We start from the raw sequence: 21,835 nt of genomic DNA on the forward strand, positions 1-21,835 counted from the left end.
GCCGAGGAAGGTTTTCTGTTTCTCGGCATCGCTACCCAAGCCTCTGATACCCACCAGCTACTGGGAAAACTCTTATCAGATAAGATATCTACCAATACCCATCGAGCCCGACGAAGCACTCCTCCACAAGTATTGAGTGGCGCCCTTGGCTAGCATCATACGATCATCCCTATGTCGACACCGAGACTGTTACTCTATGCGTGTGCTTGTGCTCACCATGCGCGACTACTGGCTGGACTTGATGGACTTTTCACACATAGCGCTACCACCTTGACAACTCTCCACCCTTTGCAGGGTAAACCAAGGCGCCTCTGCCACGGGCACCCCGATCGAGCATTGACAGTGGGCTGAAGGCTCTGAGGTATACATAAGAGGGCCGAATTCTCATTAGTTCCAAGTACAATGATTTTTTCATTTTCCGGCTGCTGTGCACAGGCTCAAAGAAGTCACGGACAAGACTCTCTTTCTTGACATCGAACAATGTCTTCCTCGGGCGGATCTCAGGCCAAGGTCCAAGAGTTTCCGAGCGACCAAAAAGATGGGCTCTACCGCACTCAAGAGAACGGCGAACAGCCGTCTGATCGGCGTGACTCGATCCTCGTCGACGACAAGTCGCCTGGTGTGGCTAGGATTGAGGCAATGAACCAAGTCATCACCCGGACCGATCGAATCTTTCTCTTCATCGGTGTCTTCCTCATCGCATACGCCTACGGCCTCGATGGAACTGTACGTTACACCTACCAAACCTATGCAACGGCGTCATTCAAGAGTCACTCCCTACTAGCCACTATCAACGTCTTGCGCGCGGTTATTGCGGCTGCGGCACAGCCTACCGCGGCCAAGATAGCCGACGTCTTCGGGCGTCTGGAGTTGGTTTTCGTCAGCGTTGTCTTCTATGTGGTCGGGAGCATTATTGAAAGTTGCGCGACCAATGTCAACACCTTCGCTGGAGGCTCGGTTCTGTACCAGATTGGCTACACCTGTGTCATGCTTCTCGTGGAGGTCATCGTTGCCGATATTACCTCCTTGCGGGCTCGGGTCTTCTTCAGCTATATTCCTACCCTGCCCTTCGTCGTCAATACGTGGGTCAGCGGCGATATCACCGAGGCGGTCCTAGCCGCCACGACGTGGAGATGGGGTATCGGAATGTGGTGCATCATCTATACAGTGTGCGCAGTACCACTAATGATTTCACTGTGGATCGTGGGTCGTCGTGCTCGGAAAGCCGGTGTTTTGGATAAATACAAATCCCCGTACGAGACGCTGGGAGCGAAGCATTTAATCGTGGGACTCTTTTGGACCTTGGATGTGGTCGGCATTATCTTGCTGATTGCTGTCTTTGCTCTCATCCTAGTTCCTCTGACCATCGCGGGCGGTATTGCATCCAAATGGCGTGCCGCTCATGTCATTGCACCACTGGTTGTCGGTATTCTGTGCATTCCGGCATTCGTTGTCTGGGAGCTTCGGGCTCCTCGTCCTCTTGTGCCATTCTACCTGCTGAAAGACCGGGCAGTCTGGGGTGCATTGGGAATCGCGTGTACCCTCAACTTTGCATGGTACATGCAGGGCGACTACATCTTCACGGTGCTCCGAGTGGCCTTCGATTTCAGCGTCAAGGGAGCCACCAGGGTCTCGTCGCTCTACAGCTTCACTTCGGTTATTGTTGGCTTCGTCTTGGGGTTGATCGTCTACAAGGTTCGGCGCCTGAAATGGTTCATTGTAGCCGGCACCTGCTTGTTCATGGTGGCCTTTGGCCTCCTGATTCACTACCGGGGGTCGCCCACTTCAGCTGGCCAATCCGGTGTGATCGGGGCACAGGTCTTGCTTGGTTTCGCAGGAGGCCTATTTCCGTACCCAGCTCAAGCGTCCATTCAAGCAGCCTCCAAGCACGAGCACGTTGCCGTCATTACCGGAATCTACCTTGCAACATACAACATCGGGTCTGCATTTGGCGGCGCTGTTTCTGGGTCGATATGGACCCAGGTGTTGCCATCACAGCTTGAGGAGCGCCTCGCTGCATTTGACAATTCGACCCTGGCTGCCGCAACATACGCAGACCCGTTCTCAGTGATCGCGGAATATCCGGTTGGCACTCCCGTCCGGACAGCGATCATTGCGGCTTACCAACATGCTCAAAGACTGCTTTGCATCACGGGCATTTGCCTCTGCGTGTTATTGATCGGATTTTCGTGCTGTCTCAGAAACCCCAAGTTGGGCGACGAACAGAGTTTGCCAGAGGTCGAGGAGAAGGGTGTCCGCTGAATGGCAACAACAGTGTGGTGGGAAAGGAACATGTGTAACATATTGTAAATATATATTCCGTATACATATACTCCGTATGCATGGCACTTCTGCCTAGACAGTATTGGCACTCATAGGTCATACGCTTCTACAGTAGGTACCCTACGGCAGTTCCTTCACCATGTCCAGACCCTCGGTGTCCAGTGACAGCAAGAGAGTGTGCGTGTGCCCCGTGTCGAGAGCAGCTGATGGCAGGTGACATTGATAGATGCCCCTCGTTGTTTGGTGAGTGGGCGCTTCACAAGACCTCGCTTGTCCATTAGTGGCTGCTCTGCTGTTTTCCCCCATTCAACATTCACCCACGAGTGTATTGAAGAGCAAACGGTGAGAAGAGGGGGCCTTGAACATCATCTAGCGACTGCCAAACTGTTGTGGTACTCAGTACTCGCAGTATCCGTGCGGACTCTATCCACCGTCTGTGAATCCGTCAGCTCGATTGGCGACGCGCTTGTCAAAGGCAAGCGCCACTCTTTGTCTCCGGCATCGCCGGTGTTTGCTCCGTCCTGCTGCACCAAGCTGTTACAGTGTCTCTACCAGCTAACCGCCATGGCAGTATTGTAGTACCATACGCCTCCGCCGCAATACGACGCCGTTATGGCTGCCCCTAACCTTCCCTCAAGGGTCAAGACCACCAACGACTCTGACGATGAGGCCACACCGGACGGCGATCCCTCGAGCACCTCGGGTCTCCTGATTGAGCGTTTACAGGCTTGGAAGCATATGTGTGGATACTTGGAGAACTATGTCTCTGCCGTGGCCAAAGACCAGGCAGCCAGGGCCAAGGATCAAGAGAAAGTCCTGAAGACATTGTCCACTCCCCTCCGTGAGGGCCACCATTTCGATACAGCTCTGGGGGGAGTTGCAAGCTTTTTCGAAAATCTCCGCGCCAATACCCAAGCCCAGAGCATCCTGTACACGGAAACCTCCAAGAATCTGACGGGCTCTGTTCTTCCTATTCTCGAGCGATTACACGCCGAAATCAAAAACAAGAACAAGGAGATCACGGGCGGAGCAGGCAAGGGCGCGAAGGCGGTGGAGCAAGCCCGGGCAACCTCGCAGAAGCATATTGAACTGCTGGGCCAGCAGGCCGCCCATTTCGACGCGACCGGTGGCAACAAGGTCTCTGCACACCATGACCCCTATGTGGTTAAGCGAGGCGCCTTGCACCGCCTCAACAAGCAGCTGCTGGAGGAAAACAATAACAGACAAGACCTGATTGCAGTGCAGAACTCTTTCGCTCAGTTTGAGGCCCACATTATCACGACTGTGCAGACGGCCTTGGGCTCTTACAACCAGTTCATGAGCGGACAAGCGGATCGTCTCAAAGCAATGTTCGGGGACATTGTGTCTACTGCCAGCAACATCCCGTTGGATTTCGAATGGAACGGCTTCCTCAGACGCAACCAACATCTTCTTGTCAACCCCAATGCTCCACCCAGAAGCATGCAAGATGCCTCTTTCCCCAATGAGAACCATCGTTCCACCAAACCCATAATTGAAGGATCTCTCGAGCGCAAACATCGCGGTATGGGGGCTCTCAAGGGCTATAGCAGTGGCTACTATGTAGTCACTCCGGCAGGATTTCTACACGAGTACAAAGACAATGACAACTTCCACAAGGATCCCGTGCCTGAAGTGTCATTGTACCTTGGAGATTGCATTGTCGGAGCCTTAGATGGGCAGAAGTTCACGATCAAGGGCAAGGACTCGTCCGGAGGCAAGTTCGGGCAGAAGATGGCCATGACTTCGGACTTTCAGTTCAAGGCCCACACCAATTCGGATGCACAGCTATGGCAATCAGTCGTTGCGAGCTTCGCCCAGTCCTCGAACAGTTTGCCTACGAGCCCAATCGAGAGTCGGAATGTGACTCCCATCACCACCAACATCGACGAGCAAACGCAGGGAGTGACGAGCGGGCCGAACAGCGCCAAATCACCGAATCAGGCGTCATCTGCGACTCAGGCTGCTGCCGGACCATATCATGGCGCTCCAGCCTCGAATGCACTGGAAGAGCGAAAGTACGTGGAGAAGTGAGGGAGTGCGTTCTGATCAGGGGATATGATTTTGGCCAGAAATTGAGACTTGGGAATTTCTTTTGTGTCTTGTATCCTGTATGAAGCGCGTTACACGATTACCCCATAATGGACACCCAACCGATGCCCTTTTGATAGCCCGCCAATCCATCACATTACTTTTGACCATTAAGAAGTAACATTTGCTCTGCATCCAGCCTGTGCGCCGGGTAGTCAGGTTCTGTATCAGGTGGTGCGAATCCGACGAGACCGCTTTTGGGCGGGCTGAACTGCCTCAACTCGACGCCAGCCTCCTTCAGGACACGTCTACTGGCGTCATCCATGTTATACCCTTGAGTGTAGACGACCTCCTTGACGCCGACCTGGGCGATCTTGACACTGCACGTCAAGCAGGGGCATGTGTCGCAGTACAAGATTGTGCCGTCCCTGATCCTCTCGCGGCCGGCCTCGAGCAGCGCGTTTTCCTCGGCGTGCAGGCACAGACAGGTGGACAAGGCGGAGCCGCCGGAGCTGGCGTTGTTGCAGCGCGCACAGCCGCCTTCGTTGCAGTTGGTCAGGTTGCGTGGAGTGCCGTTGTAGCCCGTGGAGATGATGCGGGCGTTGTGGACCAAGACGCAGCCGACACGGCGTTTCATACAGTTGGATCGTTGGGAGGCCAACGACGCCAGGGTCATGAAGTAGGCGTCCCACGTGGGCCGGAGCCGGACGGGCGAAGGCAGGTCTAGGGTGGCGAGGAAAGAGTAGTAAGACGGAATGGTCGGGTGGGCGTTGAGGATCTGCAAGTGCGAGCGGGCTAACAGGTGTGCCGTGCCTGTCCCGGGGGATGATGATGCTATACATGGACCGACTTGGGGATGGTCATTGGGATGGGCGTGAGCTTGAGTCTGGTGGGAATGAGAGTGCAAGGTAGCTGTGGATGAGGTTGAGGTGTTGTCTGCCGATGCCGATGCCAATACTGCCGCCCGCGATCCGTAGAGTTGGAGGTCGTTGTAGTAGATGAAGTCGGCCAGGGGCATGGGCGACAGATTGCGGGCGCGGCAGCTAATAACAGGGAAGGGGGTCAGCGGGAGCCATGATCTACTGAGCGTCGACATACCGGTCACTGAACCTCCCGTATCGGATGCCCACCGGGGCATCGACGTTGAGTAATAAGAAAAACGGACGTCTCAGCAGGGCCTCGAGCGTCGCTTCGTCACAAATGTCCGTCAGCACCCAGTGTTCGCGCCATCGCCTGGTCACGAACTCGAGCAGGTTGTCGACGTCCGGGAAGGTCAGGCCCCGCGTGCCTCTTTGGTCGGTTACGCTGGGTAGGAGGCGGGCCACAGTCTCGGACGCGGACCCGGACCCGGACGCAGAGACAGAAGAATCAGACGAGGTCTGTCCGGGGGAAGAGTCTCGCGGCGGGCTGTAATTGTGAGGTGGTTGAAGTTGCGACGGGCTCGGCAGATGTAGTCTCAGAAACCCATGGTGTTGGACCAGATACTCGGCCGTGCTGTGCTTGCCGGCGCAGATGGGGCCCGTGATTCCTATCAGCATGGTCGTCTGGTCCGGTCGATGTCGGTGTCGGTGTAGTGGTAGGTAGTGGTAGTGAGAGAAAGCTCCTCCCGGTCCGGTCCTCTTTCCGCTCCCTGTGACCCTCGACTCGGCATTCAGACAAGTCAGACGACCAAATACCCGTCGAGTTCTGAATGTTTCCAGCAATGTCACCCGCTGGTGGTTCCAGGCTGCGCTCGAGGTTCGAGGTCAGACGCGTAAAGTGGTCGGCGACGCGTGATGCGCTGCTGACTAAACCCCCGCCAATCGAAACACCTCTCAGCGCATCAACAACCGAGCCTTGTGAGGTTGTAAGTATGTAGGCTGGTACTGTCCTCCGTCCTCAATACCTATGTCACCACCACCTCCCTTCTCTCCCACCGGCTCCTCCTCCTCCACCATCGCAGCCACAGCCACAGCCCCAGCCCCGGCCAGCGAAGGAGAGACGATCACCTGACTGATTTCTTGTCGCCCTTGGATGTATGTAGCCTGACCACGACGAGAACCGCCTTCCAACCACCTCGCCACTGCTATACCCTGCTCTCGGCTTGCCAGAGGGAGCTCCATCCCGTCTTATTGTGTATGATCGCCGGGCTATCTGTGCAACAAGCAACTCCCCATCTGACCCTTCTCCTGTCCGGGCGCGGTTGCCTGACTCCGGCACTACTCTTCATCGATCTCCAGTCGGTATCCCAGCTCCAAGCGCTTCACGATGCAGTACGTCCCCTTCGCCTCGGACATCGAAATCCCCTTCTATGCCGCCTTGGCATCGCACAAGATCAACCATGACAAACTCGACGACTCAGCGCGTAAGCTACTGGGCCTGTACGAGATCCGCCCGGGCGATGCAAAGGAGCATTCCTGTCGGATGCAGATCCGGGCCAACGCCCTTACCAGCGACGAACTCCCCGCGGGCTGCTACCGTGCTGAGGGCATGATCAAGAACTTCAACACCATCGAGGACTACCGCAACAGCGACAAACTTGCCATGATCCAGCAGGCCGGCCGGACCATTTGGGACGCCATCAACGACGGCACCATCTACTCATGCCCTTCGCTGCTCGTGTCGTTTCTTGCCTTGTCCTTCGCCGATCTCAAGAAATACAAGTTCTACTACTGGTACGCATTTCCTGCCCTGGCCATGGATCCACCCTGGGCGCCGGTCGGCCAAACCTCCTCCCAAGCCGGGCTTCCCTACAAGAAGCTCAATTCCATCGAAAGCACCACCCTCGTAGACAGTGTCATGACCTGGAAATACGGCGTCGACCCCAGACAGCACGGCTTCTTCCTCGCCAAGAAGCTCCGTGCTACACCGCAAACGAATCCGATGGACGAAGAGTTCGGGCCGACGTCGCCACAGTCCCCGCTGACGCCGACAGCCGGCCTTTCATTTCACTGGCAAGTCGCCGGCCTGGCAAGCTATGAGAATGGTTTCTTCAACGGCGCTGACCCGGAGGATCGCTATGTCTGCTTCGCCGACCCTTCCAACTACAGCGAACCTGGCGCCGTTGCACCCGGCTGGATGCTGCGGAACTTGCTGGTCCTGGTTCGTCAACGGTGGAAACTCAGCAGAGTGCAGATCCTGTGCTACCGCGAGACACAAATGCGCAGGGACGCCGCGCGCAGCGTCATCTTCGACATGCAAGTGCCGCTGCCAAGTCAGCAACAAGACCAACCGGAAGGAGAGCAGGAGGAGCAGGGCTCGACTACGAAGATGCCTAAGGTCGTGGGGTGGGAGCGCAACGGGGCCAACAAGCTGGCGGGCCGCATGGCCAATCTGACTGAATACATGGACCCGAAGAAGCTGGCGGACACGAGCGTCGACCTGAACTTGAAGTTGATGAAATGGCGCATCAGCCCGAACTTGGACCTTGACCGGATCAAAGAAACCCGATGCCTGCTCCTCGGCGCCGGCACGCTGGGCAGCTATGTCTCGCGCAACCTACTCGGCTGGGGCGTGCGCAACATCACTTTTGTAGACAACGGGTCTGTGTCCTTCTCCAACCCGGTGCGCCAGCCGCTGTTCACGTTCGACGACTGTCTCGAGGGCGGCAAGAAGAAGGCCGTCGCCGCCGCCGAAGCCCTGCGCCAGATCTATCCGGGCGTCGAGGCCCAGGGCCACGTCCTGTCCGTGCCCATGGCAGGCCATCCCGTCACCGACGTGCAAAGGACCAAGGCAGAATACGACCAACTCAAACAGCTTATCAATGATCACGATGTTATCTTCTTGCTCATGGACAGCCGGGAGTCCAGGTGGCTTCCTACGGTCATGGGCAAGTCGGCCGGCAAAATCGTCATGAACGCCGCCTTGGGCTTCGACACGTACGTGGTCATGAGACATGGCGTCAAGCTACACCAGAAGGACGACGACAGCAACCCAAACTCGCAAGCTCGGCATGAATTGGGATGCTATTTCTGTAACGACGTCGTCGCGCCCGCCGACTCCATGAAAGATTTGACGCTCGACCAACAGTGCACCGTCACCCGGCCCGGCATCGCCGCCATCGCTTCCGCCTTGCTTGTCGAGCTTCTCGTGTCCGTCCTCCAACATCCCGCTGGACCCAGGGCCCCGGCTGCTTCCTCGCCCTCAGCCGACCGCGGTGACCACCCGCTGGGCCTTGTCCCGCACCAGATCCGCGGGTTCCTGTCAAATTTCACCACCCTCAATATCGCCGGTCAGGCGTATGATTGTTGTAGCGCGTGTTCGGAAAAGGTGCTGGCTGCGTACGAAAGTGATGGGTGGGAGTTTGTGCAAAAGGCGCTCAATGACAAGGACTATGTCGAGGAGCTGAGCGGGCTGAAAGAGGTGCAGCGCTCGGCCGACGCGGCTGCAGCCGATATAGAATTCAGCGAGGACGACACGGTTGAGGACGACGAGGGCGAGTTGCTTTGAGCTTTTTGGACTTTGGCCACGGTTGGACTCAAGTTGTTGTTCGGCGCTCGTGTGGCGACGGCAGATGGAATGGTTTGGAAGCAGCAGCAGCATCAGCCCAGCCCACCGTTCATCCGTCCTGGTGCCGAGCGCGCGCAGGGGTCGGATATCTGCACAGGTACGGGCGGCGCTGCATAACGTGAACATGTAAGTGTGCATATGGAGGTCCCATGGCATGCCATACCGCATCGGAAATGTTGAAGGGTTGGAACTCTACACTAGCCTTGTAGCCATACTATTATCATTCCGCGAAGACCGCATCTTTGTCGACCTTGGCCAGGCGCTTGATGCCGACGAAATACGCCTCTCGCGATTCGCTGCGGGAGCTCTCGGGCTTTTCGCGGTGCACCTTGTGGAACATGGCCTTGAGGCTCTTCTCGAGCGCCTTGTCTTCGGCGCCCTGGTAGAATTTGCAGACAAAGTGTCCGCCCACTTTGAGCGTGTCGTAGCTGAAGCGCAGCGCCGCTCGGCAGAGGTCCTACAGGAGAGGTTGCTTGGTCAGTATGGAGAGGATCTGGCGTGGCAGTCGATGTGCAGGAGCTGGTGATTCGGTCTGCGTATGGGTATGGGTATGGGCGTGGTCCCCGGCTTATTTGTGGTGGTGGAGTGGTTGACAGTCAAGGGGATCGTTACGCACCATACTTCCAGCATGATCTCGGAATGCGTTCCCGCTGGTGTTCATCAACCTGTAATAAGGGTTACTGATGCTCCTTTTGTACAGCCCGTCCAGCGGGTCCCAGGGTTCAGACATGTCGCTCAGCACCACGTCGACGAACCTGTCGAGGTGGCCTGATTCTGTTTCCGTTTCCGTCTCCGTCTCCGTTTCTCTTTCGTGTTGCTTTGCCGAAGAGGCATTCGCACCACCAACTTCTTCGTCTGCAGTATCGAGTCTCTCGCGCTCAATGTATCCCGTGTCGACGTCCTCGAGTAGGCCTCGGTCAAGATGTCTGTCCTCGCTGGTCGAGTCCGGAAGGGCAGGGAGGAGTGGACGGCGCAGTCGGCCGCGCTCCGGATCGCGGAGGAAGGATTTGATCTCGGCCTGAACGTGCGGGGACAGAAAGTCGCCTTGGATCGTCGACACGCCTTTCGGCGGCTGTACGGGGAGCAGGTCGACGCCGAGGATTCGGCCGCGTGGTTTCGTCAGGTCGACTGCTACCTGGAAGATACGGACATCGTTCAGTAGCCGTACATTAGGTATCAAGGGGGCCGATGCATGCGATCAGAGTTCGACCAAGGGAAACAGTGTCGTCACGGCCACACGGCAAAGAACCTGTATCGTAGCCGGAGCCGACCAAGACGATACGTCTTTTACTCCAACCCTCAGATCGCCATGACCGCGAAATGCAAGGAAGTGTTGTAATGTATATTCGCCTTACCTGGCTCCAGCTCCCTGGCGCAAACCCCAAATCCACGACCGTGATGCCCGGCCTGAACAGCCTATACCGATCATTGATCTGCAATAGCTTGAACGCCGCACGACTCTTCAGCCCCTGCACCTTGGCCGCCCGCGCAAACTGGTCCCCATGCTGCCGGTCATTCCAGCGCCGCGAACTCTTTGAGCTCGAGCTGGCGCAACGCCGCTCGCTCGGAACTGCCCAGTGTAAGCAGCGTGATTGTGGCGTGGAAGCTGAGCATGTAGCTCCAGCAGGCGATGAGATAGAGCCTGTCCAGCGGAGACATTGCAGCTGCAACAGCTGGGCCTCGCTGCGCAGAGAGGACCGAATCGGGAGGGAGTGTAGTGGTAGTGATGCTGGTAAGAGGCCGTTCGGTGAGCAGACGCGGGACCGGGGGTTACATGGTCGCATTTAGCCTTGCGGGTTCAAGCAAGAGAAGAATGATGGAAGGGGGCACGTAGAGGACGAGTGATTCGGTTCTAATTGCGCTGTTGCATTTAGTAGAGAGAGGGAAAGATGATAATATTTATTTTCTGTTCCGTCAATGAGAGCCAGGCATTCCCCTCACGGCTAAGGAGACTCAACTGAAGCCTAAGCCTAAGCGGCATGGGTTTGCTGCTTTTTACGGACGCAACTCACGCCGCTCCGACAGGGCCCTTAGGCCAATATCTCACAGTTTCCTTGCAAGCCTGATCGTTGACAGTATTTCTTAAGCACACTTCTCGAGGTTGAAGAAGAACAAGGTCCTAAGGGGCGTAGCTGTCGTCATGATATGGTCCGGTGTATACACATTTACAGCATAAGCATATCATACCCGACATACGCGACATTCGTTCACTCCATCTTTCCCCTGATAGACACGGCCAAGGCTCCCGCTCAGACATCCATGTGACATCCTCATCGCTCAGAGAACACTAGCAGCCCTCCGGTCCCTCTTAAGAGGCGAAAACTCCGCCAACGTCTTGCCTTTGCCTACAGGCTTGGCCTTCAGGGTGACCTTCCCCAGCGCGATGCTGCCACGACCAAGGCTCCTAACCTTCGGAGCTGACGCGCTGTCCTCTTCGTCATCAAAAATGTTCGTTCGTTTCGAGACCTTATCCTTCTGCGGTATCTCTTTGATTTCCTGAGTTTTCATGTCGGCGTGGTCTGGTTGCTCGTTATTTTCCTTGTCACCGTTGCCATGGGCGTCATCTTGCTCGCTTTCCAGGTCGGAGTCCTCTTCAAGGAGCTGTGACAGCTGTGGCTTCTTCATTGTGGTGTTCCCCTTTGAGTTGGTGGTTTCTTTCAGCGGCAGAGAGCGCTTCAATTTGGTTGCCGATGCGGTTGGTTTCTTTGCTGTGGCAGGCTTGCCGGACTTCTTGTTGGTCAGGTCGGCTTCCGATGCATTATCTGTCTCTTCAGCAGCCCCATCAACTTGCTTTTGCTTTGATTTTTGAGGCTTCTTCCGAGGTTCTTCTTCCGCCTCACCTGGTGTCTCGGGCAGAATGCTCAGAGTGCGATTCAAGAAAGGCGTGATAGAGAACGTCGACTTATCGCTCAGACTGACTGAAGCCCGTTGCTTCTTTGCAGCTGGGCCTCCTTGACCCGGCGTTCCAATTGTCATGTCAGGATCGAACCGTGCAACATTCCTCTTTCTAGGATTCGCTGTGGTGGTCCCGCTGAGTCTCGCCTTCGTCATCTCCACCGCTTGGGCCATTTTCGCTGCTTGCAGTTGTTCAATCTCGTCCTGCGCCTCCGTGAGTTGATCCTTCGTAGACCGGAGTTTGTTGCGAAAGGCATCGAGCTTTCCCTCGAGGATTTCCTTTTCGCTTTCCCACTGCGCTGTCTTCTTTCTGTGTTCGCGATCGATCTTCTGTGCTTCACGTTGCGCCTTTGCAAGTTCTTTCTTCAGTTCTTCAATCTCGGAGTTGTCCTGGTGCACACTCTTGTGAGCGTCACGTTGTGCCTTGGCGAGCTCTTTCTTGAGCTCTTCAATCTCGGCCTTGCTCGCCCGATCGTTTTTCTGGGCGTCGCGTTGAGCTTTAGCGAGTTCCTTTTTGAGCTCATCAATCTCCGAGCTGCTTTCACGATCATGCCTCTGAGCTTCGCGTTGGGCGTTGGCCAGGTCTTTCCTCAGTTGCTCAATCTCCATCGTCAAGGCCGAGTCTTCACGAGCAGCCGACTTCTCCTGAGCTTTGATTCGTTGCACCGTTCTTTTCTCTGTCTCCAGCTCCACCTGCAGCGAGTTCAATTCTCGTTGCAATCCCAGTTTTTCAGCGAGCAGATTTTGCTGTATCGATGCTTGTGATCTGAGATGTTCTAGTTCGGGTTTCATTGTGTTGAGCTCTCTGGCTAATGCTAGCTTCTCTGACAAAAGTTTCGTCGCTTCAGCGCTTGCAGAGTTCAAGGCATTCACCTCTGCTTTGAGATGGTCTAGGTCTCGGTTTCGTACTTTTAGGTCCACCTGTGTCTGCTGCAGCTCGGCTTCGAGGTCGGAAAATTGCGCCCTCAACTCGTCATTTATCTCCTCTAATTGATTCTGCGTGTCCTCGTTCTGCAGAGCTTGGTCTTGGAGTTCGCCGCGGTCGTCTTGAAGAAGAAGTAGCTGAACGCGTAAGGCCCGCACGCGCTCTTCTTCGTAGATGCGCTCTGCTTGGCGGACGGCGCGTTCGTAAGCGAGCTCGAGATGCGTCGACTTGATGGTTTGTGCGATCTCCGAAGTATTCATGTAGGATATTTCTGCTTCCATTTTGAAATGTTTCTAGCACGAACAGATAGTGCTCTTAGATGCAGTGGGGGAAAAGGCAGCAATTGTTTTCCATGGGGTATGTTTACCACATCCGCAACTGGATTAGTGTGTCGAGCTTCGTTCCGGATTATATTTCCTCCGACCCGTCAAGACTTCAGACCATCCTTGTCAGATACTCTGCCGTATTGGCAGTTTGGCCTTGTACGGCAGACTATCAGATACGAAAGCCTAGTCTGCCTGATGGACCCGAACCCCAGCAAGACTCAAGAATTCTTTGCCCATATTCTCGTCTTACTAGCCTATAGTAATCATTAAAGAATTCCTATCGGGGAAACACGTCGGGCATTAGTATGAATACCACAGCACAGATGATTGGTCTGCTGACAGGAGTTAGTATTGCCGAGGTCAAGCGGCATTGTCCTGGCGAGACGCGAGGCCCAGAGCAAGGATGTTTTCGATCTCTACTCTCTACGGAGTACTCCGTACTGCACCTTACGTTGGCAGATGTTAGCTTGCCCCAGGAGTATACACGGCAATGGCCGAACTTCCTTCCAACAGACCTTCAACTCGGGGTCGATATACGGAGTACGGACGGCAAGCCTTATTAGTTAGCCATGGGTCTGGAACGGAGTCAAGCTTACGAACAAGCATCGTGACTGGAGGCTTATCTCGATACTTATCTCTGGCCCCGCGATGCAATGCTTTAGGCTCAGGCTAAACCATTTAAGCTTAAGCAGTAAGTGCTTAGCCCCGACTATAGGCGAATATTTCGATAATAGATGCTACCAAAGATACTGAATACCACCTCACTGTGGCGCCACACTGCAAAAATGGGTTATATTATCATCACAGTCTCTCCCCCACATCACACGACAATACAGCTTATCTTTTCCTCCTCCTCCTGTCTCTCCCCCTGCTCTGCAGCAGCCGGACCTGCTATCAGTTCTCTTCCGCTTCCTGTGGCAGACGGAGCCCAATCTCACATACCGACTGCCCGGCATGGCTTTTGGTGATCCAGAGAAAGGAGACGACAGCAGAGACCTGGAAGACAGCAAAAAAGGGCTTGCCGGCATCTCCATCGAACCAGGAGCCTCGTCGCCCACCGAGCTGTATAACAACACACCCGTCAAACAAGACAATGGCTTGCTCTCCAAGCTTCGTCGGTTCGAGGCCCGCATGGATGCTAAGTTCGGGATCGAGTCGGAGGCGATCAATCGCAAACGAGCCGAAGACAAGCGTCCGGTGCGCTGGCATGAAGAGTTGACCATGGCACTACTGTGGGCGTCTGGGACGATGAACACATCGTGCTTCGCGACGGGCTTTTTGGGGTGGGAATTCGGCCTGAGCCTGAAACAGTCGATTCTCATCACCATCTTCGCCTCGATCCTGGGCGGTGCAGTGACCGGCTACTGTGCGACGTTTGGCGCGGCGATGGGGTTGCGCCAGATCTCGGTGTCGCGCTTCAGTTTCGGCTGGTGGCCCAACAAGATCATCGCGGTGCTCAATGCCGTGCAACAGATCGGCTGGGCCGCGGTGTCGTGCATCACGGGCGGGTTGGCGCTGACGGCGGTTGCGGATGGGCATGTCTCGCTGGTCGTGGGAATCATCATCATTGCGGTCGTGGCGTTGGCTATCAGCTTCGTCGGGCTCCCTGCCATCTTGGTATATGAGCGCTACGCCTGGCTCATCTACTTTGTCATCTTCATGATCATCTTCGGCGAGACGGGCAAGTACGCCGACAACCACACCCCGGCCTCTGTGACAGGCGCGACCTTGGCCGGCTGGGTGCTGTCCCTCCTGGCCATCGTCTACGGCAGCTCCGCCTCCTGGTGCACCATGGCCTCGGACTACTACGTGCACTACCCGGCGAACGTGTCGCGGGTCAAGGTGTTTCTGATGACCACCTTCGGCATTGCCATCCCCACCAGCATCGGCATGATTGCGGGCTGCGTCGTGGCCAGCGCCCTCAACGTCCGCCCAGACTGGAACCAGGCCTACAGCGACGAAGGTCTGGGTTTCTTGATCCAGGACATGCTGCACCCGCGCGGCTTCGCCAAACTGCTGCTGACCCTGCTGGTGCTCAGCGGCATCAACACCAACATCATCAGCATCTACTCCGCCGCCATCTCCTGCCAGCAGTTCAGCCGCCCCTGCGCCCGCATCCCGCGCTTCATCTGGACTTTTCTGTGTTTCGCTGCCATCCTCGGCCTCGCCGTCGGGGGCCGCGAAAAGCTCAACACCTACCTCCAGGACTTCCTATCCCTGCTCGGGTACTGGTGCACCTCCTACTTTGTCATCCTTCTCATGGAGCACGTCTGTTTCCGCCACCGAGACTTTGCCAACTACGACCTGGACGGCTGGAACGACCCCAGCCGCCTGCCGCTGGGCCTGGCCGCTCTCACCGCCTTCGGTCTAGGTGTCGTGGCTTGGTGCATGGGGATGGTCGAGACCTGGTACGTCGGCCCGTTGGGCAAGTTGATTGGGGAAGCTGGGGGTGATGTCGCCAACGAGTTTGCACTGGTCGTCACCGCTGTGACTTATTATCCTGCTCGCCGTTTGGAGTTGAAGATCTTCGGGAGGTAGTCGGCATCTTGAAGAAAACCACTAGTAAGTAGCCGAATTGAACAATAATACAACCGTTGTTTCCCCTATATAAGTCATCCCGCACTTGTTCTCGTCTCTTCATGTTGTTATAACCGTGAAGTTAGTGACCGTCCGTCCACGGCGGGCGTCGGCCCGGTCGCTTAAATCGGCCCTTGGTGTAACGGCGGAGCATTCGGAGCTGATGACAATTGCGCAATTCCGCAAAAGGTGGCGCCGTAGCAATACTTCGTCTATGAAGTCGTCGAGCTTGACTCATTGACCGGCGTTTCATATATCTACGGGGTATATCCGCACGTCAAGGAGCGGACGTTGACTTTCCAGAGACATATGACATATCAAGGCACCAATCTTCAGTGAGTTTCACAGTCTCGACGATCCAGTAAGATCACGCACACGACAGCGGACCTGAGCAAGCAGAGGGAGTCAGAGTTCTCTATTCTTCAAACGTCTGGGTGACTGGTGACTGCCGCACACCTCTCGCCTCTCGCTCTTGCCTCCCGTTGATGATTTACAGGTTTCATGACGCCGGCCATCTCGTTTGACCTTTGACCTTTGCACTTTTCGCTCTCACTCCTCGCATCCCGTACAATGACTAGAAGGTTGATTGCGCGTATCAAGGCGAACCCAGCCCGGCAAGTATAAATAGCCCTTCCCATTCAGTCTGCTCTGCTTCGATGTTGCACCAACTCCCAAAGAGTTGGACCCAAAGAGTTGGATCGCACGCTCTTGATAAGTCGAAACCGACGGGCGATCGGGTTGGAAAATGTGCGAGAAGTGGATCGATCACTTCACATGCGGCCACAGGTGGACATACATGCAATGCTGGAACAGAAGATTCCACCGACCCCGGATAAAGCATATGTATCGTGCTGTCCTGTGCAGCCGATGCCGCCGACGCCGAGCCCGACACCGAGGTTGACTGTATCCCTTCTCCCCCATATCCATATGACAAACGCCCTTAGTCCAAAGATTAGATAACACATACCTCTGTCTGGAGAGAAAGAGAAAGAATCAGCAAAAACACCCAAGACCGGTGTTGCTTCCCATGTCTACTATTGCCATTCTGGGCATCAGCCCGGGGAAATGATGTTGGACAGGTGGTAGCACATGTTGTGGTCAAGGAGCGGACCTTGTTGCTCTTGGATTGCATCCGATGTATGGCGAGGCTGCCTATGAATACAGATGGGAGATGGCCTCGCTTTCTTCGCCAACGCTAAAATCTTTCCGTGCTAGGCAAGGATTGGAGTATGGAGAACAATAGATACTATCGCATGCACACGGGAGGAATTGTTATGCCATGCCAATTACACCAGTGTGCCATAATATAAGACGCCATGCTGATGTTGATGGACAATGAACGGCATCAAGTCCTAGAGGTTCTCCGGTCCTTGCAGAGGCTACTGGGTAGCTATTATAGTCATGGTCATGGGTGCGCAGAGGCTTCGGTTGTTTTGCTGGGCTTCTGAACCCTGTACTTTGCCTAGTACTCGTGACTCGGTATACAAATTCGACGGCAGAGCTCCTGAGGATTCCAACGTCGGCGCGTCTGGTCTCTTCTGATCTCTTCTCCCTTCTTTCCACACAGCCTTGTGACGAATCTTTCTGTTCTCTTCCTCCTACTTGCTCTTCCTCCTACTTTCCCTCCTTCTAATATAGGAAGGTGGGAAACATGAGCCATAAGCCAGGAGCCACGAGCCACAAGCCCCCCGTCAGCCAAAACGAATGTAACTATGGACCCCCATGATCATGATCAGCGCAGAAGCGGACTCCAGACAGGCCCGAGGAACCAATCGGGCCCTGAGCGAGCCCACATAACCCTGAGAGAATACCTTAAGGCTTAGCCAGGGCTAAGGGGGCAACGGCCCGAACGTAACGTCGAGGGCTAATGCCAGATCACGCCATCTCCAGTCGCGATGGTGTCGGCAGGGCTTGTTTTTATTTGCTCCGACACCCCTCTGGGCCTGTTGAATATCGACGACGGCGGTGTGTTTGGGGATTTGGGATTGGACTGCGGAATCTCTGAACTCTACGGAGTACATACATCATCGTCCCCATGTCGTAATGGCAGGGGATGTGTGATTTGTGATGTGTGCACATGGAAAGGAAGAGGCGATCGATATGATTGTGCCGGTGCCACTGCATATAAACCAGGTATAGAAATCAAATAAATTAACGAAATACTGTATCCAGAACGATTGTACTTTGGCCTCGCTTCGCCTTTGCTCTGCTTTCCTGTGCGTTGCTCTCTGGTGTACGGATAGGATACTTTACTATACGGACGAGAACATATACTGTACACAACACATCACCCCCAGCTCGCTTTCAGCCTGGGTGAGTGACTGTTGACCAATCAATCAATATTCTTTTCGAGGCCTAGACCTGATTCCTGCTCGCTTGCTGGATCTGTGTCTGCGTCTGTGTCTGTGTCTGTGTACGTTGCCGAAAGGACGGTCGACGCTCGAGTCGAATCTGCCCCTGACCATCTCTTCGTCCTCGCTTCAACCATGGCGTCGCCCAGCGAAAAAGACAGCGTCTCCCACACAAACCAGACCGGGTCCAATGCTGCCACCGGCCCGGTAGACGTCTCCATCGACAAGGAGACCGACGTGGAAGTTCCAGTCCCAGCGGGCGGCGTCAACGAACGGGCTCTCCTGCGCAAGCTCGACCTCACCCTCCTTCCGGCCTTGACGCTGCTGTACCTGCTCTCGTTCCTCGACCGAAGCAATGTCGGCAACGCTCGGATTGAAGGCCTGGCCAAAGACCTCAAGATGACGGGCGACCAGTACCTCACCGGCTTGACGCTCTACTTCATCGGCTACGTGCTGTTCGAAGTCCCCTGCAACATCGTGCTGAAGCTCTGGACCCCGCGTGCCTGGCTGCCAACCCTGACGCTCGTCTGGGGCGTCGTCGCCACTCTGATGGGCGTCACACAGTCCCGCGCCGGCTTCTTCGCCGTCCGCTTCTTCTTGGGCGTGGCTGAGTCCGGTCTCTTCCCCGGAATTGTCTTTTATCTGTCCATGTGGTACAAGCGCAACGAGCGCCACTTTCGCGTTGCACTGTTCTTCAGTGCCGCCTCGCTGGCCGGCGCGTTTGGCGGCATCCTGGCCTGGGGAATCGCACATATGCGTGGCGTCGGCGGGTACAATGGCTGGCGTTGGATTTTCATCTTGGTAAGTCGCTGTCCTCGTCGTCCCCGTCCATCTTATTCGAATGAATGCTGATGCCCTCACTCGGTAGGAAGGCTTGCTGACCGTGGTTGTGTCGGCGGCGTCGTATTTCTTCGTCTACAACTATCCCAGCACCGCCAAATTCCTGACCGACGATGAGCGGGCGTTCATCCACCAACGGCTCAGGGACGACAGCGACGCCACCCACGACGAGGGTTTCGCCTGGCGGAACGTGCGCAAGGCCTTCACCGACGTCAAGGTGTTTCTGTATGCCTTTGGCTTCCACACCCTCTCGCTGCCCCTGTACACGCTGTCGCTGTTCATGCCCTCCATCATCACCTCTCTAGGCTATACCTCTGCACAGGCACAGCTGATGACCATCCCGCCGTACGCCATCGCATTCATTCTGACTGTCACGTTGGCATTGCTCTCGGAGCGCTACCGTCTGCGAACCCCGTTCATCCTGGCGTCGTCGTCGCTCGCCGTGCTGGGATATATCTTGCTATTGTCCGACCATCGACCCGGCGTCTCATACCTGGGCACCATCTTCGCCGCCGCCGGCATCTACCCTGCTGTCGCCCTGACCCTTGCCTGGCCTGCCAACAACGTCAGCGGGCAGACCAAGCGAGCGATCGCCAACGCTCTTCAGATCTCCATCGGAAATCTCGGTGCTGTGCTGGGCACCCAGCTCTATCGCACCGAGACGGCACCGCGCTACTACCTGGGCCACTCCTTCGCACTGGGATACTTGATTGCCAACATTGTGGTCACCATCACACTGTGGTGGACTCTGAGAAGAGAGAATCGGCGGAAAGAGGCCATGTCGTACAGTGGCGATGCCGATGCGCCGTGGCTCGGTGACGACGATATCAGATGGAGATTTCATTTGTAGCTAGCCATTCCTCCTATGGCAGGCCATGGCATCTGGAGCATTTGTGTCTCAATCAAACCTCCGCGTACACCGAGTTGGGCGACTAGGAGGTGCACTGCTGGAATGGGGAATAGACCTGCCTGATTCAATTGCTTGATCAAGTTCCCGAGCACCATGGCATCACAGTTTTCGTCTCTAGCACACCGCCGTCTATGGTCCTGACGTTCATCGAGGATGGTCTTGAAGCACTCGAGGCATTGTCTGATGAACTTCTGTCGAGACGATGCAATCTTGTCTGCTTTACGCGGAGATGGGATGTCTTCAGTTCGCTCAGGCAGGGAAATTGCCCCCGGAGTGCCTAGGCCAAAGACTGCTCCCTTCAGACTGGGATAATGTGAGATGACGACGAAGTGGCGCTGTGGCGGAATCACCCTGAAGACGATGGTGTTCCGGTGTTGTAGTTCAGATCAACAAGGAACCCCATCCTAAGGTCAGACAAGTAGTCATGCTCCGGCTTGCCTGCCTTCACATGCAAACCAGGGTTGATCGGGGCTATAAATGCTTCCAGCCATTTGATATCAAGACCTGCATTTCGTTGATCAGGCAGTCAACACCTCTCTCCGATCTATCCACACCGGTGTGTTCCCAACTTTGAAGGCGTTTGCGCACCACCCACTTCTTCAACCAATCCGAGGTGAACCAGCGACGGAGTCTATTTTCCCAAGACGCCCGCAGATATCCCAATAGCGACATCCTGTGGGTTGCCGAGTTAACCAGATCATATGCAGGTTTGTTATACCCAACCCGAACATTCGGGTTCAACCAAACGCCCTTTATCGCCGAGATTGGATTGTCTTGATGAATGAGGCAGCATTCGGAAGCTTCAAGGTGGGTTTGAGCAAGGCTGTCGGCAATCCCACGGAATTGAAGCGAGCTGGTGGTCATGCCAGTGCTACCGTAGAATGGTCCGGCATCCATGGAGACCATCCCATTCCAACAACTCGTCACCGGAACTGGTTTGTTCTGCTTGATAGCACTTCGTGATCTCCATGAACGGAAGTAAGGCCAGGTTTGCATGATGGTTTCGTGCCCTTCCAAGTCTCTCAATGCAAATGTATCGTAATATTGAGGAGGTCGGGCAAAATCCAGAGAGCAAGCAGCAGCATAGTTGCCGCCGTTTGTGGCGAGTAGAGCCAGCACGTCATCTACCTCGAACACGACATCATTAAGAAACAAAATCTTGTCAAACACCACGCCGGATTGTCGCAGTGTTTCCAAAGGTGACAAGGACAAGTTCCGCAGTCGAGATAGGTAAGGAATCCGCCTTAATTCACGCATATATCTGGGCGTATCAATCCATCCTGACGGCCCCGGTTGCTGGGATATTTCATCCTGATGCGTCGTCTTGTCGAGAACAACCGTCCGGTTCACTCCCAGTTTGTCCAGCTGTTGGTCAAGTTCGCGCAGTGCCCCCTTGGAGTCGTCCCAACTCCCGCTCTCGTACACTGAGATGTATACATTCTCGACCCCAAATTGTTTGGCCAGTGCAAGGACCGCCGTATTCCAGTATCCTCGGAGAACAGCTTCGTTATTCCAATGTATGCTTGCAATAAATATCTTTTGCGTCCCGGCCCCTGCTTCTCTATTATTGGCCGTTGTATCTATGCTTAGGCGATGGTAGCCGACGACGTCGAAAAGGGTTATCAGAAGGATGGCGGTAATAAGAGTAGTCCTAACATGCTTGCGCAGGCGTCTGGGGATCACGCCCATGTTTCGGGGTACGGGTAGAAAGCAATCGACGGCGACATTAAGGGACGCGGCGGCAATAATCAAGGAATGTGTTCGGCGCCTTCTGCAGCATCGCCAACATCTCACGGAGCAATGGTGGAGGAATGGGATGGCGGTCACAATACTCTTCACAGAGTAGACCAAGATGGTCAGATCGAACTTCTGCCGAGTGAGGTCGCAGTAACTACCTGGTAGTACTCCGTACTCCGTAGTCGGTCAGTAATTACCCGCCAATAATCAGGGCCAAATTGACCACTGACAAGACAACTTCAGGCGCCAATCTGTTCATGTTAGCGACCTTTCCATCTCATTATTTTGCTATGTTCACGTACCAGCGACAACTTGAAGAATAACTACCTAGCAGAGGACCGTCGTTTCAGCCTGCAGATGACAATTCATTTAGTTCAAGAAGAACAGCTCGTTTCACCATGCCCTTGTATCTGTCGCTCTCCATATCAATTCCTTCGGCTTGCGTCCACAGGAA

At 55.2% G+C, this 21,835-nt stretch overlaps 9 protein-coding genes across 9 annotated transcripts; 5 read left to right on the forward strand and 4 right to left on the reverse strand.

Moving 5' to 3' along the window:
• Nucleotides 1–480: 480 nt before the first annotated feature.
• On the forward strand, nucleotides 481–2,262 carry A1O3_01575 (MFS transporter, SIT family, siderophore-iron:H+ symporter; the record flags this gene model as incomplete). The annotated part of the gene is made up of 1 exon (XM_007731719.1): nucleotides 481–2,262. One exon carries the CDS (start codon nucleotides 481–483, stop codon nucleotides 2,260–2,262), a length of 1,782 nt encoding a protein of 593 aa, XP_007729909.1.
• Nucleotides 2,263–2,895: 633 nt separating this feature from the next.
• Nucleotides 2,896–4,335, forward strand: A1O3_01576 (uncharacterized protein; the record flags this gene model as incomplete). Its single annotated transcript, XM_007731720.1, has 1 exon — nucleotides 2,896–4,335. The coding sequence occupies one exon, from the start codon at nucleotides 2,896–2,898 to the stop codon at nucleotides 4,333–4,335; it is 1,440 nt and encodes a 479-aa protein (XP_007729910.1).
• Nucleotides 4,336–4,489: 154 nt separating this feature from the next.
• Nucleotides 4,490–5,870, reverse strand: A1O3_01577 (uncharacterized protein; the record flags this gene model as incomplete). Its single annotated transcript, XM_007731721.1, has 2 exons — nucleotides 4,490–5,375; nucleotides 5,431–5,870. The coding sequence occupies 2 exons, from the start codon at nucleotides 5,868–5,870 to the stop codon at nucleotides 4,490–4,492; spliced, it is 1,326 nt and encodes a 441-aa protein (XP_007729911.1).
• A 709-nt stretch (nucleotides 5,871–6,579) lies between these two features.
• Nucleotides 6,580–8,760, forward strand: A1O3_01578 (autophagy-like protein 7; the record flags this gene model as incomplete). Its single annotated transcript, XM_007731722.1, has 1 exon — nucleotides 6,580–8,760. One exon carries the CDS (start codon nucleotides 6,580–6,582, stop codon nucleotides 8,758–8,760), a length of 2,181 nt encoding a protein of 726 aa, XP_007729912.1.
• Nucleotides 8,761–9,040: 280 nt separating this feature from the next.
• On the reverse strand, nucleotides 9,041–10,604 carry A1O3_01579 (23S rRNA (-2'-O)-methyltransferase; the record flags this gene model as incomplete). The annotated part of the gene is made up of 3 exons (XM_007731723.1): nucleotides 9,041–9,277; nucleotides 9,437–9,955; nucleotides 10,176–10,604. 3 exons carry the CDS (start codon nucleotides 10,602–10,604, stop codon nucleotides 9,041–9,043), a joined length of 1,185 nt encoding a protein of 394 aa, XP_007729913.1.
• Nucleotides 10,605–11,097: 493 nt separating this feature from the next.
• On the reverse strand, nucleotides 11,098–12,921 carry A1O3_01580 (uncharacterized protein; the record flags this gene model as incomplete). The annotated part of the gene is made up of 1 exon (XM_007731724.1): nucleotides 11,098–12,921. The coding sequence occupies one exon, from the start codon at nucleotides 12,919–12,921 to the stop codon at nucleotides 11,098–11,100; it is 1,824 nt and encodes a 607-aa protein (XP_007729914.1).
• Nucleotides 12,922–13,920: 999 nt separating this feature from the next.
• Nucleotides 13,921–15,504, forward strand: A1O3_01581 (uncharacterized protein; the record flags this gene model as incomplete). The annotated part of the gene is made up of 1 exon (XM_007731725.1): nucleotides 13,921–15,504. One exon carries the CDS (start codon nucleotides 13,921–13,923, stop codon nucleotides 15,502–15,504), a length of 1,584 nt encoding a protein of 527 aa, XP_007729915.1.
• Nucleotides 15,505–18,029: 2,525 nt separating this feature from the next.
• On the forward strand, nucleotides 18,030–19,584 carry A1O3_01582 (uncharacterized protein; the record flags this gene model as incomplete). The annotated part of the gene is made up of 2 exons (XM_007731726.1): nucleotides 18,030–18,695; nucleotides 18,763–19,584. The coding sequence occupies 2 exons, from the start codon at nucleotides 18,030–18,032 to the stop codon at nucleotides 19,582–19,584; spliced, it is 1,488 nt and encodes a 495-aa protein (XP_007729916.1).
• Nucleotides 19,585–20,115: 531 nt separating this feature from the next.
• Nucleotides 20,116–21,333, reverse strand: A1O3_01583 (uncharacterized protein; the record flags this gene model as incomplete). Its single annotated transcript, XM_007731727.1, has 1 exon — nucleotides 20,116–21,333. The coding sequence occupies one exon, from the start codon at nucleotides 21,331–21,333 to the stop codon at nucleotides 20,116–20,118; it is 1,218 nt and encodes a 405-aa protein (XP_007729917.1).
• Between the last annotated feature and the right edge of the window lie 502 nt (nucleotides 21,334–21,835).

This window comes from Capronia epimyces, assembly GCF_000585565.1.
Source record: "Capronia epimyces CBS 606.96 chromosome Unknown aczIQ-supercont1.1, whole genome shotgun sequence".
Classification (NCBI taxonomy): Eukaryota; Fungi; Ascomycota; class Eurotiomycetes; order Chaetothyriales; family Herpotrichiellaceae; genus Capronia; species Capronia epimyces.